The 17321-nt window shown below is 43.7% G+C and overlaps 1 protein-coding gene across 1 annotated transcript in view; it reads left to right on the top strand.

The window, feature by feature from the left end:
- BRWD1 (bromodomain and WD repeat domain containing 1) overlaps positions 1-17321 on the top strand; it is a 111079-nt gene that overhangs the window by 90555 nt on the left and 3203 nt on the right. Inside the window, exons 33-38 of the mRNA XM_029940621.1 lie at positions 1676-1822; positions 2430-2582; positions 5496-5662; positions 10381-10607; positions 12330-12494; positions 15458-16372. Coding sequence (XP_029796481.1) covers positions 1676-1822; positions 2430-2582; positions 5496-5662; positions 10381-10607; positions 12330-12494; positions 15458-16372 — 1774 coding nt within the window. The remainder of the gene's footprint in view (positions 1-1675; positions 1823-2429; positions 2583-5495; positions 5663-10380; positions 10608-12329; positions 12495-15457; positions 16373-17321) is intronic.

Here is a 17321-nt window from a genome sequence, read left to right as displayed (position 1 = left end):
GGGGGGAGCCCTTGTAGGGGAATGTGCACTGGGATTTGGTGAATAAACCTTTTGTGAAAATGATGGTTGTTGGGAGGAAGGAGTTAAGGAGAACAACGTATGGATAGAAATAGTTTTAGATACTGGGTTTAGTTATTAAGTTTTTTAAATGTTTATTTTGAGAGACAGACCACACAAGTGAGGGAGAGGGAGAGGAAGGGTCCCAAGCAAGCACTGCGCTGTCCGTGTGGAGCACAACACGGGGCTTGATCTCACAAACCATGAATCATGACCTGAGCCAAAACCAAGGCGCCCCTAAAGGAAAGGTTATTTAAAAATGGTTAACATTTTATTTTTAATTTTTTTTTTAATGTTTAGTTTCAAGAGAGCATGAGCCAGGGGAGGGGCAGAGAGGAAGGGAGACAGAGGAGCTGAAGCAGGCTCTGTGCTGACAGCAGAGAACCGTTGTGGGGTTCAAACTCATGAACTGTGAGATCACGATCTGAACCAAAGTCACACTATCAACTGACCGAGCCATCCAGGGGCCCCTAAAAATGCTTGACATTTTAAATTTTGTCCAAATGCTGCTTAAATGTAAGCTTTTTATCATACTGATTTTCCCAATATGCTTGCCCCAAATAACATTGAGAAGTTTGACTTGAAGTATTGTTATCTGATTGTCATTTTCATATAATTCATTTTTTGTCCATATAATTTCATTTCTAAACAGAATCCCAAGTGTTTAGTGTCTGTATAGTATTTGTTTGCTGTGGCCGCTATAGTAAATTATGAATCCAGTGACTTAATTAAAAAAACAAAGAAATGGTCTTGTAGGGCTGCAGATTAGAAGTTGGACGTGGGTCTCCCTGAGCTAAAATCAGGGCGGCGGCATGGCCGTGTTCGTTTCTGGAAGCTCTGAGGTCAGAACCCCTTTCCTTGTCTCTTTCAGCTTCTAGAGGCTCTTGTGTCCTCACCTGTTTTCTTCAAGCCAGCAGCTTGAAGGCTTGAAGTCTCTGGCTCCGACCCTTTTGCCTCACTCTTCAAAGGACCTTTGGGGTGGGGTGCCTGGGTGTTCAGTCGGTTAGGCATCTGACTCTTGGTTAAAGCTTAGGTCGTGATCTCCTGGCTTTGTGGGTTTGAGCCCCACATCAGGTTCTGTGCTTACAGTGTGGAGCCAGCTTGAGATTCTCTCTCTCCCTTGCTCTTTATCGCTCCCTTCTCCCCGCTTATGTTGTCTCTGTCTCTCAAAACAAATAAACTTTAAAAAAAAAAACTTTTTTAAAAGGACTGTAACCCAGGACAGCCTTCCCGTCTCAGGATCCACACCGTGCCGGTGGTCGGATCTGCCCTGTACGGTGACAGTTATGAGTTCTTGAATCAGGGTGCAGGTGTGTTTGGGGCCGTTCCTTAGCCTACCACATTATCTGATGTGATCCTTTGCATTTTGTGAAAACATTTTCTAAACTTGGGAGATAAGTGGTTGAATGAAAAAAAAAAGTGGAAGAATGAAAAACGAATGTGACGTTGCTGGGTTTTTACAGAAAAGTGGATTTCTTCCAAGTGGATCGAAAGTAAAAGTGGCCACGGTGCTATATACAGCCACAGCTCCTGTGCGTCTTACCACCACGCTACACCACACCGCAGTGTGATGTTCCCATGGCTGAAAACACTTGTAATGCTGTGCATGTGTTTTTAGGTCTGTGATTGGAAAAAAAACAGCAAGAAAGCGACCAGCTATGTTGAAAATAACTGGAAGAAACAGTGTAAGGAACTAGTGAACTTAATTTTTCAGTGTGAAGATTCTGAACCATTTAGACAACCTGTTGATTTGGTTGAATATCCAGTAAGTTGCCACTGTTTGAACGTTTGGGCCTTTCTGTTTTGTGTAGAGATTGGGTGAAGGTATTTAAATTAAACTCTAATGCGTAAGATGTCTTAGCTCCGTGTTAACTGTGTCTCTGCCCACTGAGTCTGCTGTGGAAGAGTTGTTTACACAGGTTTCTTTTTAATGTTTATAGACACCCTTGTATCTTGGCTAAGCCTTAATCACTGCTGCATCTTATTGGGAGGGCCCTACATGTTTGTTTATTCCCTTAGTAGGCTCAGCCCCAGGAAAAAAATTGGATAAAAGCATCTGTATTCATTCCTCCAAATATGAGAATGGAAAATGACCTTTAAGAAAAAAATTACAAAGCACAAATTTACTGTAAAATCTTGAGAATTACATAAGAGTCTAAAGAAGGAAATGAAAACCATTTCATATCCTACCACATATATCATTTTGGTATATTTCTTGTCTGTAGGTCTCTTTTTTAAATTATTGATGAATCGTAAGGTCCTTCTAACCTTTTTCTCTTCTCTGATTTTGAATATTTTAGAGATCTGATGCACTTAGATTTCTAAAAGTAGGAATCGAATCTTTGAACTAATTAATTGTTTTTAAACCCTAGGACTACCGAGATATTATAGATACTCCGATGGATTTTGGAACAGTAAGGGAAACTTTGGAAGCAGGAAATTATGACAGCCCTTTGGAATTTTGCAAAGACATCCGGCTGATATTTAGCAATGCAAAAGCATATACACCAAACAAAAGATCAAAGGTAAATTTAAAAGTGGTTCTCAAAGAAAAGCATGCGTGGTCTGTGTTGATGATCATCTTCCACTTGCTGGCACGTGGTGGAGCATTAAGGATGAGTGAGGAGGCGAGGACGCTGGCAAGGCCGTGCCCCCCGCCGTGCCCCCTGCACAGCTAATGCTTGTGTTTCCTCGTGTCCTGGCAACAGATGGGAGTTGGAGGCAGTGAGGCCAGCAGTTGGAAATGAACAAATTTGAACTTGATATATAGGATAGGAAAAACCAGTTTCTATGCATGTAGGAATCTTGAAGAGTGGATCAGAAGTTTGCTGATAGAGTTTGGAAGAAGATTAAAAGTAAAAGGAAGGTCTGAAGTGGGGGTAGGACTCCTGAGGGCATAGTAATATTTCCAACCCGGAGACACATGAGCCCTCTGATTATTGGAGAACATGGGTAGCGAGTGCACCCCTCAAGTGGTGGTAAAGTGTTACATGTTGGGTAACTTCACGACTTGTTGAAGCACAGTGAATACACAAAAGTGAACAGGGTTTCTTGGTGAATTCTCACAAATATCACAAACCCTTGTAGCCAGTGTGCTGGTGGTTTAACAAACAGTAGTGATTTAAGACTTTAAAGTAAAGAACGCATGTGCTTAATACTGTAGCACTTTATGCTTAACAACTCTCACTGCTAATAAGTAACCATTGTGCCTTAGTTTCACTTTCTCTCCTTCATCACCAGACTCTCCCGTGTTATTATTTCTCCATCTGAGCACTCTTTCCTTGGGTTCAGTGTGCAGATTTCACATCACTTTAAGTCAGTTTAGCATCAAGTCCAGCATTTTCCCAAGTTGGTGCTATTGTCAGTATTCTCTGGTGCTGTCTTTCCAGAGACAAAATAAATTCCATTCATGCCTCCCCACCTTTTCTTTAAAATATTATTTGAGGATACATCATAAATTGTATAATTTATTGGATTTTTGTATATTATCAGAAATGCAAAATTGTGGTTAAATATCTGTAACCTAAGCTTTATTATTTTAACCATTTTTAAGGGTATGATTCATTGGCATTCATTATATTCACGATGTTCAACGATCACTGCTTTTTCTAAGACTCTTTCCTCACCCCAAACAGAAACTCCAACTACGAAGGGGTAACTCTACGTTCACTGCCCCCTTAGCCCGTGGTAAATGTCTCCTCTCCTTTGTCTGGATGCACTTGCCGATTCTAGATATTTCACATAAATCACATCACACCGCGGTGCCGTTTCGAGTCTGGCACCTGTCACCAGCAGAGTGTTGGAAAGGTTCATCCGTGTTGTAGCGTGCATGAGAACTTTATTCCTTTTTATGCCTGAATAATATTCCATTGTGTGCATATGGCATTTTCTGTTTCCATTCATTTCTTGGTGGACAGCTGAAGTTTGTGTTCTTCAGCTGTTCGGAGGAATGCTGCCGCGGACAGGGACCGCGCCTTCTGCCAACAGTAGTTTCACTTCTAGCTCCACGGTCTCAATGATCTTTCTTTCTTTCAGTCTAACTGTTCTGGCTAGAATTTAGAGTTCAGTATTGAGTAGCAGTGGTGAAAGCAGGCAACCTTGTCTCACTCCTGATCGCAGGGGGAAAGATTTTCAGTATTTAACCATTGTGTATGATGTTAACTATGGGGTTTTTCCATACGTGCCTCTTTTTTCATTTTGAGTAGCTAATAATCTTAGCACCTATTTTTGTTAAGTGTTCAATGTAAGTGTATTACTGAATTTTTTATAAAACTTAACATGACATAATTTGAAAGTGATTCTTAAGAGATTAAGATTTCAAACTTAATGTGATTAATAAAATCACTTGTTAAAATTGGTGACTTATGTTAGAATTCAGATTCGAAGGAAGAGGTAAGGCATACACTAATGCTGGAAATACTAGTCAAAGCTCGTTTCAGATTAAGTGGGATTTTGAATTTCACATGTATTATGCAATATGTCTGTGTGTGTGTATATATATTTATAAAGCATGTAAGAAACTGCTGTGTTTATTTATTTTGAGAGAGAGAGGATCCCAAGCAGGCCCTGCACGGTCAGTGCAGAGCTGGATGCAGGGCCCAAATTCATGAACGGGAGATCATGAACTGAACCGAAATCAAGAGCCAGGCACTTATCCAACGAGCAACCCAGGCACCCCTCACACCCTTTTTTTCTAAAGATTCTCTAGGGTTAGAGCCTCTCCACCCCCTGCCTGGTGCACCAGAGTGACTGAACATTAGACTTTGATACTTCCTTTTCAGGGACGGCTGTGCATGCGTAAAGAATTCCTGTAAATACATAGCGGTACCAAAGTGGTTTAGAGGAGCACTGAAGAGCACATTGGTGTTCTTTGATGGATTTGATATTATGTAATTATCAAAACTGTTAGAACACCATCTTTTATATCTATTACAGTTCTAGGGCCTGTTTTCTTCTGTGGCAAGATAGGCTTTGGTCTGTAATCCATGCTTGGATCTAAGTGGCCTTACAGGGGTTCAGATTGCAAGTTGGAGACTGGGGTGAAGGTACCTTTGTCCCCTGCCCCAAGGACATATTGCTCTCTCACTGCCTAAGTAGCAGTCCTGGAACTAGCTGACCTCACATCTGACGTGAGGAGAGGGGGCCATCTTTAGGATTCGTGCATGTGAATGTGCGCGCGGGGGCAGCCGCCTGGGGACCACTGACGCTGGGGGCCGTAGCAAGTCCTGGGTTTAGACGGTCGATTGATTTTTAACACTCTCCTTTTCATCTGAGAGGTGTATGTTGGGTACTGTTTCTTGCAGATGTCGTTGAAGGCAGGGTGGGAAGGATGAAATAAAGTAACAACTGCTGTCTGTGACAGTGACATTTATCATCTTTTTGTGAAAGTATTTTACAGGATATTTTGTAGTTCTAGTTTTGCTTTCATATCCTTGCAGATTTACAGTATGACCTTGAGATTGTCTGCCTTATTTGAAGAAAAAATGAAGAAAATCTCCTCTGATTTTAAAATTGGTCAAAAATTCAATGAAAAACTTCGAAGAAGCCAGAGGTTCAAGAGACGGCAAAATTGTAACCGTGTCAGTCAGGCTAACAAAAGTATCAGGTGAATCGGTTATTTCAGGCTTTGTGTGCAATTAAAAAAACTTCAGATTGTGGTATTTCTTTAATTTTATTCTACAATGATTAGTACAGTATATTCCGAAAGTATATTTTTTATGGCTTGAAAGCACTGTATACATATAGAACTATTGTATAATTTGTAATTACTTAAATGTTTTAGGCATTTACGGAAAACAATAGATTAAAATTTTACTAAGAATTAAAGTATCATTTATGTATTACATCAGAACCTTTTTATAATACAGAGAGTAAATTGATTACTTTGTGTGGGTGTCAAGCATTTGATTGTGTAAGAGAAATAGCGATTAGACATGCTGTACCCTGTTTTCTCTGAGGACTAGCTAGGAGGAAGACATATTCCATGCAGGGCTTAGGCTTCGTCAGGAACTTAATCCTAATTTGTTTTCTGTCGCCCTGGGTAGCCTACATCACTGCCCGGCTCCCACTGTCCCCCAGGGTTGTAGCGCGAAAACGGAGCCAGTCCTGTGACGCCTGTATCCAGGCTTGTCTTGAGTGCGTGCCGCACCGTGATGGGTGTCTGCCTGCATGTTTGGGGGATCACGCTCTGCATCTCGGCTCGGAGCCGCCCCTTCAGACCAATACTGTTTAAATCTCATAAGCTCTCATTTAGTTCCCTCCCTTCCCTTTTGTGCTCTTGCTGTCAGGTTGGGTCTTTGTTTTATCTAGTTTTCTGACACTGTTGTTTGTATTTGCCTGCGTAGATTACTTTTCCCAGTGGTTCTGATTTCTTTGTGTGGGTTTAAGTTACTTCAGCCAGAGGTCCTTTCGTGTTTCTTGTACGGCGGATGTGCTAGCCATTAATTCTGACAGTTTTTCCTTAGGACCAACTTTGCTGGATACAGAATTCTCAGTTGACGGGGGTGCCTTTTCTCCCCGCGTCTGTCCCACTGCCTGCTGACCTCCGTGGTTTCTGACAAGAAGTCTGCTCTCGGCGCCGCGAGCTTCCCTCCTGGGCCCTCTGGCATGGCTCTCCTCCTGCTGCTCTCCCAGCTCTCTGTCTGTGCTTTGCAGCTGACTCTGATGTGTGGAGGGATTTTTCCAGCTTTATAGAGGACGGTGTTTCATCGAATCTGGGTGGTTTCCAGCCATTACTCCCACTTTTTCCTGCCCCTTTCCTCTCACCTGTGGGCTGCCGTTACCCATATGTATGTCGGTGTGTGGATGGTCTCCCACAGGCCTCCGAGGCTCTCCTCATTTCCCCCCTTCTCGTTCTGTTCTTCAGATAGGATAATTCTGACCTATCAAGTTCACTGATTCTTAGACCAGCTCACATCTGCTGTAGGCCCCATCTTGTGACTGTTTGTGTCAGTCACTGTACTTTTAACTCCAGAGGCGCTGGTTTGGGTTTTGTAATTTCTGTATCTTTATTGGTATTTTCTGTCATCGTGCTTCCCTTTAATTCTCTAAACATGATTTTATTTGGTTCTTCAAATGTGTTTATAATAGTTGATTTAAATACCTTTAGCTCAGTATCTGGGTCCTTTCAGGACAGTTTCTGTTGACTGCATGTTCGCCTGTGTAAGGCAGGCTTCCTTGGTTCTCGGTGTGCCCTGTACTGTTTTGTTGGAAACAGGACACAGTAAAAGGGTTTTCTTACTGCTTTTTGCTAACGTGTTGTAGAAGCTCTAGACTCACTCTTCTCCCTTGTGGTGGTGCTGGTTGCTGTTTTGTTAAGTGAGTTACCTTAAATCAGTTCTGTAGTCTGCCTTTCCTGAGTGTTAAGCCACTGAAATCTACTTTTTAAAATTTTCTTTTCTTATTTGAGAGAGAGAGGCGGAGACTCTTAAGCAGATTCTGTACTCCTTGTGGAGTCTGACACAGGGCTCCAACCCGAGACCCTGGGATCCTCACCTGAACTGAAATCAAGAGTCGGAGGATGCTCAACCAACTGAGCCACTCAGGTGTCCCTTAAAAATTAAAAAAGAAAAGAAAGAAAAAATTGGGGGCCCTGTTTTCCTGGGTTCCTTCCCTGACTCCACGGAGCTCAGCGGTCAGGACATGCGCTCACGCACCTCCCGGAAGCTCTGCCCTTTCCTGAAGGAGGCCTTTGTGTGGAGTGAGGCCGACTTCGCTTTCCGCTGGCACTTGTCGGCCTGAGCGTCTCCGGTCCACCCAGATGACTAGATGACAGGGCTCTCCCCAGTCTTTCTTGAGTATTTGTGGAACCTTCACATCCCCAGGAAGATGTTGGAGCTTTTCAGAGACTCCTGTGACTGTCGCATTCTGTAAATCTTCTTTACCTTGTGGCTGAACGCTGTTGCTCAGACCGGCTGCACAGCCTCAGGTGCCTGCAGGGTCCGCAGGCTGGATTGCTTCATTGTTGCTTTATCTTTTTGTTGCGTGTTTTTCTTCTAAGTCATTCAAAAGATTATATCTGACACCTTGCTCCTTTAACCCTAAATATTTGGTGTGGGTTTGTTAAAAATAAGGTTCTAACCACATCTTACTGATTTCTACATTTGACCCAATAATGTCCTTAGGGCACATTTTTTCCCTAATCTAGACCCAAGTGAGGATTTTGTGTTGCATACAGTTCTTGGTGCCTTTAGTCTACCTTTTTTTCATATCAATTCATTTAATCATCACCCAATCTTTATTTATTTTTTTAAGTAATTTCTGTGTCCAGCATAGGGCTTGAACTCATGACTCCAAGGTCAGCTCACATGCTCTACTGACTGAGCCAGCTAGGCACTCCTTTTTAGTCTGTTTATTATTAAGTTTATTTTGAGAGAGTGCTTGTTTGCATGTGCGCAAGCGAGAGAGGGACAGAGAGGAAGGGAGAGGGGGAATCCCAAGCAGACTCTGTGCCCAAACTCGTGAACTGCGAGATCATGACATGAGCGGAAATCCAGAGCTGGGTGCTTAACCAGCTGAGCCACCCAGGCGGTCCTATTTTATTTCTTAAGGTTTGTTTATTTATTTATTTATTTATTTATTTATTTATTTATTTAGAGAGAGCATGAGCAGGAGAGGGGCCGAGTTGGGGGCTGGAGAGAATCCCAAGTAGTCTGTGAGCCTAGAGCCCAACAGTGGGGCTTGAACTCACAACCGTAGGTTTATGACCCGAGCAGATGTCAGGAGTTGGTGACTGAATTGATTGAGCCACCCAAGCATCCCTCTTTAGTCTGTTTTAATCAGGAATTTTATTTTATACTTTTGTCTTCTTAATTGACATATTTGGAGAGTATGGGTCATTTATTTTATAAAATGTCCCCCAGCTTGGGTTTTTCTGTTATTGCAGGAACCTTTCTTTCTTTCTTTCTTTCTTTCTTTCTTTCTTTCTTTCTTTCTTTCTTTCTTTCTTTCTTTCTTTCTCTCTCTCTCTCTCTCTCTCTCTCTCCCTCTCTCTCTCTCTCTCTCTCTCTCTCTCTCTTTTTTAATTAAAAAAACCTCTCTTTCTTTGAAAAATAAAGAGTCTTAACAGTTAAGAAGGACATAGGATTAAAAAAAGGGAGCAGATTTACTCCTCAGATATTTATCCCTTTGTCTTCTATTTAAAAGGAAGTTTATGATGAGTATAAATATATAATTGTTTCCTTTTGTAGTTATTGGTCCTCCAGTTGCTGTGAGTAGGGGTTAATATTTTTATTTTTTTAATTTTATTTTTTAATAATTTATTATTGAGTTAGCTAATTTATATTGTATACAGTGTAGTCGTGGCTTCAGGAATAAATTCCCGTGGTTCATCACTTCCATACCACACCCAGTGCTCATCCCAATAAGTGCCCTCCTCTGTGCCCATCGCCCATTTTCCCCGTCCCCCCACCCTCATCAACCCTCAGTTTGTTCTGTTTTTAAGAGACTTGCGGTTTGCCTCCCTCTCTGTAACTCGGTTTTCCTTCCCTTCCCCTGTGGTTGCTGTTAGGTTTCTCAGATTCCACCTCTGAGTGAAAACATCATATGTGTCTTTTTCTGACTTATTTATAGAAGTTAATATTTTGACATAGAAAACTTGAAATTTCTTGATTATGGTAAGCAATTAACTGCCTTAAAGAACCTTGTGGTTGTCTTTAAGGTCAGTTGCCCTAGAGATAAAGCTCTTTTATCTTGTTGTTTTAAAGGAAAATAGGCTTCCTCAACGTGACTACCGCTCGGGCCTGTAACCTAAAACAGAGGACTGTCTTGTGCCGGACTTTCACTCTTCTTCTTGACAACCCACGGCCCAAGGGTCAGACACCGTGAACTGGTACTTAGAGGTCAACAGATTGGTCTTAGAAGAAACTAGCTTGTTCTGATCTTTTTTACTTTTTGGTCTCTGTTCTTTCTGGTTAGGTTTTGTTGATTTCTCCTCTTTCATACTGTTGTATGTATATGTCTATGCATGTAAACAGACCAGAGAGAAAGTTGTTTCTTATTGAGACTCGGATTTGTCAAATGAATGAATGCCTCTATGACACAGATGTTGGCTCTTCTTAGCATTTACTCCAAGGAACTTAAGGTATTCAGTGTGATTTTCTGTAACTCTGTCACTTGGGTCATTTGTTCATTACTCCAGTTTGGAACAAAATGATGTCAAATTTAGAGTAAGAATATCTGTACTAATCCTTGTCAGAATAAGATGTTAACAATGAATATTTTAATGTTTTAGTCACGAAATTTCTCAGGTTAAGTGGTAACACACTTTTACTCAGGCACTCTGTGTTTAATTGTTTTGTTTCCTTTGTTCATATCTTTGACCAGAAATCTCAAGCAGAAGCGGCTAAAATCTCAGACAAAAGGGACTCCTGAGTTGCGGGGTTCCCCTACCCGGTCACCCACCAGCAGGGCCGCCTGTGCCGCAGGCCACAAGACCAGCGCTGGTGTCTCTTCCGGCATCACTTCTGGGGACTCCTCAGATTCGGCAGGATCGTCAGAAAGGAGGAGGAGACTTCGGCCTGTCACTCTGAAGAATGCCTCAGTGTTATCTGGTAAGATGGGAACAGCGTGCTCTGACATCGGCTGGCACTCGGGTGTGTAGCTCTGCTATTACTCGGGACGCAGAGGAGGGAATGCAGAAGACTGGCCTTGACGTTTAAGGAACCTACAATTCAATGAAGAGTCAAAAGTAACAGATACGGAGCAGTTAAAATATGTTGATAAGTGCTGTTTTTGCAAACGGTGCAGCCACATTGTGTGCAAATTTGAATCTTACGAATTTTAAAAAATGATATACGAATATTCCCCTTTGCATGCAAAATATGCTTTTGGTGGTTTTTCTTTAAGTTACAAAAAAGGCATGGTAATCATGTGAGTATAAAGCCAGAAGCCCTAGTAAAATGTCCTTGCTGTGTGGCAGTAAGACTGCCACGGGCCCTGATCCCTTGTCAGCGCTGCAGGAGTGAGGCTGCCCCTCGGGGGCACTGCCCTGTTGCCCTGCGCAGTTGCGGCAGCTTCTGACGGTAGCGTAGTAATCGCTGCTCTAACAGGAAGTGATGGATCAAATGGGTAGAAGGCAGCCACGAGGTAGACAGACTGGCAAGCATCGCACCAGAGTTGGATGAGCTAGTTGGGTCTCTTGATGACTCAGGAAATCATCTGATGAACTGTTTCAGGAAGCTTAGTCAATTTGGCGATAGTATGCCGGGAAGGGGAAGAGTCTGGAGACTGAGTGTGCTGGGGAGGAGAGTGGGGAGCAGGAGTCATTGGTGGCAAAGAGCAGAGCAGTCTCGCAGGAGGAGACACAGCCCGGGAGCTGGCATCCTTCTGGCGCAGCCACCTGATTTAACGCGGACTTGGGGTGCATTGTAGAGCAAAATGTTGTCTTGACAACCTGTCTCACTCCTTTTTGTGCAGCTTTCATTCCATGACACGTGTGTAAGAATGCAGGGAACAAAGGAATGGGACACTTGGTGTCCTGTGCGGTGCCTCACACGGGAGCATGCCCTCGTTCCGTGGAGTAGTAGCAAGGGGTGACCCGTACTGTTTAAACTTTGTCTTCTCTTGTCTCCCTCTCTCCCCCCTGTTTTGCTGAGACATGGAAAAATGACCCTTCTTGAGCTGAAAGCATGTGGTACCGCTGTGCGGTGACAGGGCTTACCAGCAAAAGGCTGAAAGTCTGTCCACAGACGAGTGGGACTGAGCGTGGCCGTCCTGCCCACAGGTCCTGTCTCCTAGGACAGCCGGAAGTGGAGGAGGGGGCTCATTACTTTCTTAGATGCAAATTTGCTTATCAAATATACAAACTGTATTTTCTGAATCCAACTCAGGACTAATATGTTACTTTCAGAAATAAGAGAACAAACTTAATTTGGAATGCTGTTTATGTAACTTAATACCAAATTTTTATGAGCTGTTTTCTTTTTTTTAAGTTTATTTTTGAGAGACAGAGCCAAGAGACTGTGGGGAAGGGGCAGAGAGAGGGAGAGACAGAATCCCAAGCAGGCTCCATGCTACCAGCACACAACCTGTCCGTATGGCTTGAACTCACGAACTGTGAGATCATGACCTGAGCTGAGATCAACAGTTGGACCTTAAACTGACTGAGGCACCCAGGCGTCCTGAAGAGCTGTTCTTTGAAACAGTTTTTACAAATATAGTCTCTGCTGAGTATCTTGAGAATCTGCTTTTAGTCTATTGTTATAAAATAGAACTGCTTGCATATGTGAAGATGGAATGTATGTGATGAACTGTTGATGCTTTATTTTTCTTAGAGAGTGAAATGGAAGATTCCTTAGGTAGCTCTTCATCTTCAGCTTCGAATAGTTCAGAGGAAAGCAAAGGGAGTTCAGGACCTCGCGAACCTTCCTTACGCAGCGGGCTGGCCAGAAGCAGTAATCTCAGAGTGACCAGAACAAGGGCCGCTCAGAGAAAAACTGGTAAGACTCAGTGGTTGGGACTCGGGAGGAATGTGTATCAAGAGTCTCCGTAAGCTAAGCATGGAATGATTTACTGTTTTAATGCATCTCCATATGATTAAATGTCTTCTTTAGATTTTTTGAAAATTGAGATACAGTTGACATACAACGTATTTTAGGTATAGTACATGATGTAATATTTGTATACGCTACAAAATGATCACAGTAAGTATAGTTACTGTCGGTCACTATTATTTTTTATTTCTTTTTTTAATAGTTTATTGTCAAGTTGGTTTCTGTGCTCATCCCCACAAGCGCCCTCCTGCATGCCCATCACTCCACTTTCCTCTCCCTCTCCCCCTTCAGCCCTCAGTTTGTTCTCAGTATTCAAGAGTTTCTCATGGTTTACCTCCCTCCCTCTCCCTATTTTTTCCCCTTTCCCCTCCCTCCCCATGGTCCTCTGTTAGGTGTCTCCTGTTAGACCTCTGAGTGAAAACATACGGTATTTGTCCTCCTCCGCGTGACCTATTTCACTTTTAGCATGACACCCTCGAGTTCCATCCACATTGCTACAAATGGCCAGATTCCATTCTTTCTCATGGCCGTGTAGTATTCCATTAAGTATATATTCCACATCTTCTTGATCCACTCATCAGGTGATGGACATTTAGGCTCTTTCCATGATTTGGCTATTGTTGAAAGTGCTGCTGTGAACATTGGGGTACATGTGCTCCTATGCATCAGCACTCGTGTATCCCTTGGGTAAATAAATCCCCAGCAGTGCTGTTGCTGGGTCCTTGGGGAGTTCTATTGTTAATTTTTTGAGGAACCTCCACACTGTTTTCCAGAGCGGCTGCACAAGGTTACATCCTTGCCAGCATCTATAATCTCTTGATTTGTTCATTTTAGCCACTCTGACCGGCGTGAAGCGGTATCTCAGTGTGGTTTTGATTTGTATTTCCCTGTTGCTGAGTGATGCCGAGCATCATTTCATGTGCCTATTGGCCATCTGGATGTCCTCTTTTGAGAAATGTCTATTCATGTCTTCTGCCCATTTCTTCACTGGAATTTTTATTTCTTGTGATGCAGACCTTTAAGACTTATTCTTAGCAACTTTCAGATATGCAACAGAGTATTATTAACTATGATCCTCATGCTGTAAGTTACATCCCTATGACTTACAGCTGGAAGTTTGTACCTTTTCACCTCCCCTCCCTGTACCAATCTATTCTCTGTATCAGGGAGCGTGGTTTTCCAGTTTGTTGGTTTGTTTTAGTTTTTTGTTTGGTAGATTCCACTAGAAGTAAAATCATACAGTATTCATCTTTCTTTATTGACTTAATTTGCTTAGCATAACACTGTCAAGACCCACGTATATTGTCACAGATGGTAAGATTCCATTCCTTTCTATGACTGAATAAAGTTCCATTATATAGATACACATCTTGTTTTCTGTTCATCCGTTAATGTGTGTGTAGGTCGTTTCTGTATCTTGGCTTCTGTAGATAATGCTGCAGTGAAATTGGGTTGCATATGTCTTTTTACATTAGTGCTTTAGTGGGGTTCTTGGGTGGCTCAGTTGGTTAAGCGTCTTGCTCTTGACTTCAGCTCAGGTCATAATCTCATGGTCCATAAGTTCGAGCCCCGCATCAGGCTCTGCATTGACAGTGCCTGATTGGTGGTGTTGAACATCTTTCTGTTGATATTGATCTTTCTGTTGAACATGTTCCTGTTGACCTTTTGTATGCCATATTTTAAAAAATGTCTACTCAGATCCCCTGGCTACCTTTTAATCTGTTGTTTTTTTGCTCTCGATTTGTATGAGTTATTTAAATATTTTGGATAATTGGAGTGCCTGGGTGGCTCAGTTGGTCAGGTGTCCGACTTCAGCTCAGGTCATGATCTCACAGGTTTGTGGGTTTGGGCCCGTGTCGTCAGGCTCCACACTCGGAGCCTGGAGCCTGCTTCATATCCTGCCCCGCCCCCCCCCCCCCCCCCCCCCCCCCCCCCCCCCCCCCCCCCCCCCCCCCCCCCCCCCCCCCCCCCCCCGCCTCACACCTGCTTCTGTGCACGTGCATTCTTTCTCAAGAATAAATAAATAGGGACACCTGGATGGCTCAGCCCGTTAAGTGTCCGACTTTGGCTCAGGTCATGATCTCGTGGTCCATTGAGTTTGAGTCCCATGTCTGGCTCTATAGTTCATGTCAGACTCTGTGCTGACAGCTCAGAGCCTGGAGCCTGTTGAGGATTCTGTGTTTCCCTGTCTCTGCCCCTCTGTTTGTGCTCTGTCTGTCTCTCTCTCTCAACAATAAACATTAAAAAAATATTACACACATATAAACATATAAAAAATAAATATTTTGGATAATTAACCCCTTATCATACATATGATTTGCACATATCAGTAAGTTGCCTTTTTATCTTGTTGATGACTTCTTTTGCCTTGCAGAAACTTTTAGTTTGATGTAGTCACTCCTATTTATTTTTGGTTTTGGTCCTTTAATTTTCATGTCAGATCCAAAAAATCATCGGCAAGATCAGTGTCAAGGAGCTTATTTACCAAGCCTGCGTTTTCCTCTAGGAGGTTTATGGTTTCAGGTCCTACGTTCACATCTTTAATCCATTTTGTGTTAATTTTTGTGTATGGAGCAAGATAGTAATCTCGCTTTATTCTTCTGCATGTTGCCATCCAGTTTTCCCGACACTGTTGAAGAGTGTCCTTTCCTCCATTGTAATTTCTCATCTCTTTTGTTGTGAATTAATTAATCATATGTGCATAGGTTTATTTCTGGGCTTTTGTTGTGAATTAATTGATCATATGTGCATGGGCTTAAATCTGTTACAGATTTAGCACTATTTAGATTTAGAAGGGAAATCTGTTTTGGCGTTAAAAAATAGGGAAAACCAGTTCTAAAATAATAAGTTCATTACAAAATGTTGAAATAAGGAAGACCTTCCTAATCTTATTGCTACTTTATTTCTAGGTCCAGTTTCCTTAGAAAACGGGTGTGGCAGAAAAGCCACTCGCAAGAGAGTCTATTTAAGTGACTCTGATAATAATTTAGTGGAGGCTGGCGAGAGTCTAAAAGCCAGAGCAGGAAATAGCCGCAAAGTGCTTCGAAAGTGTGCGGCTGTGGCTGCCAACAAGATAAAGCTGATGAGCGACGTGGAGGAGAACTCGAGCTCGGAAAGCGTCTGTTCCGGCCGCAAGCTGCCTCACCGTAATGCTTCTGCCGTGGCCAGAAAAAAGTTATTACACAATTCTGAAGATGATCGGAGCTTAAAGTCAGAAATTGAAGAAGAGGAGCTAAACCATCGCAGTCGACCGCCACCGCCATCGGGTTCTCATGCTGCCCAGGGGACTGGGAGCGACGACTCCGAGAACGGGGACTCTGAGTCAGAAAGCGATCTGCGAGTGGCCTGGAAAAGCTGGCAGGCCAATGGTCATAAGTCACATACTCCAGCAGCTGCTAAAACAAAATTTCCTCAGATCGAGTCTTCTGAGGAAGACTCTAAAAGTCATGATTCAGATAACGCACAGAACAGGACTGCTGGGCCGTCAACCTCTGGGCAGAAGCGTAAGGCGAAAAGCATCTCCGAGGAAGAGGAGGAAGTGGATTCTGAGCCAAGAAAGTTTGTTGGTAGGAAATACAATACAGGTCGCAGGAATCTTACTTTCCTTAAAAAAGCGAAGATCTTCAGTGATTCTGAGGACTCCGAATCTGAAGAGCAAGATGGAGGCGATGGCCGCTGTCACGAAGTGGATATGACCCCGATCAGAGGGGGTGGGACGTGTGAACCAATTGCTGGGCCCCAGTGTTTCTCAGACCACATATCTGAGACCGATTTGGATTCAGATGATGACAAAACAAAGGAAAAACCCAACAGTTTTGCGAGAGGTAATTCAAACCATGCAACCGTGGCTCCTCGGTGTACCCTCCCCGCGCTGCGCTCCGACAGCCCACGGTGTTTGTGTTTCCCGGGAAACTTCTCTTTGCCAGTTGTTTTGTGTCTGTCCTGGGCGTTTTCCAGAAGCCGCCTCCTTGCACCCCTCATGGCCTATGTGCGTGCCCAACTGGTTGTCCAAGTACGTTTAGTTTTGTTCATGCGGCAGGCGGCCTTGGCCTTCACAGCTCTTTCTAGTAAAGACTCCACTCTTGCTGGCTGTGGGTTTCGGAAAAGCAGAGCTGGCTCGGTTCTGGAGACGGAGGGGAGGGGAGGGGAGGGGAGGACTGCTTCTGCGGAAGGGGTGTGGCAGCCAGACCAGCGGCAGCCGCCGGCCCCTCTGCGGACCGGAGGTCGGTCTCCGTGCTGCACGCTTCCTGCTTCCTAACTCGTTTCAGCCCCCGTTTCTTTGTGAGCTACACAGGACTGTCACTGCCCCTTTTACTCCTAGCCATGCGCTGGCCCGGAGAGGTGACAGTGCCTTGCTGGTGTGAAATTGTGCTCTTGGTAAGTGGGGACGGATGAAACCTTGAGCAGGAGGCAGCTAAAACTAAGATGGAAGGTATTCGGTGTGACTGGAACTTGTGAAGTGCAAAAAAGTTTCAGGGAGGCCGAGGGCAGGTGACGAGCTTGCATACCTTCGAAGGGCGGTAAAGAGAGTCTTGGGCTGTGCTCACGCAAAAGAACTATTTTAGGGCCCGCAGTGTGTGTACGTGGGTGAGGGGTTACCGCCGGGGGTGCGTTCTCCCTGGACCGAGGTCCCTGCTCTAACGCGAGGGGCCCGCGCCTTTGCCCGCGTCCTCCTTCCGCGTTAGCAGGCGTCCTGGACTCCCTTGTTTGCAGTGGGAGCGTCTGAGTCCTTTACACGTACTCTTAGAGACTAAAGGAATCCTTCTCGTTTTT

The sequence above is a fragment of the Suricata suricatta genome, chromosome 5 (genome assembly GCF_006229205.1).
Source record: "Suricata suricatta isolate VVHF042 chromosome 5, meerkat_22Aug2017_6uvM2_HiC, whole genome shotgun sequence".
Lineage (NCBI taxonomy): Eukaryota > Metazoa > Chordata > Mammalia > Carnivora > Herpestidae > Suricata > Suricata suricatta.
The sequence above is the reverse complement of the archived record's forward strand: the minus strand, read 5'-3'. Positions and strand labels throughout refer to the sequence as shown.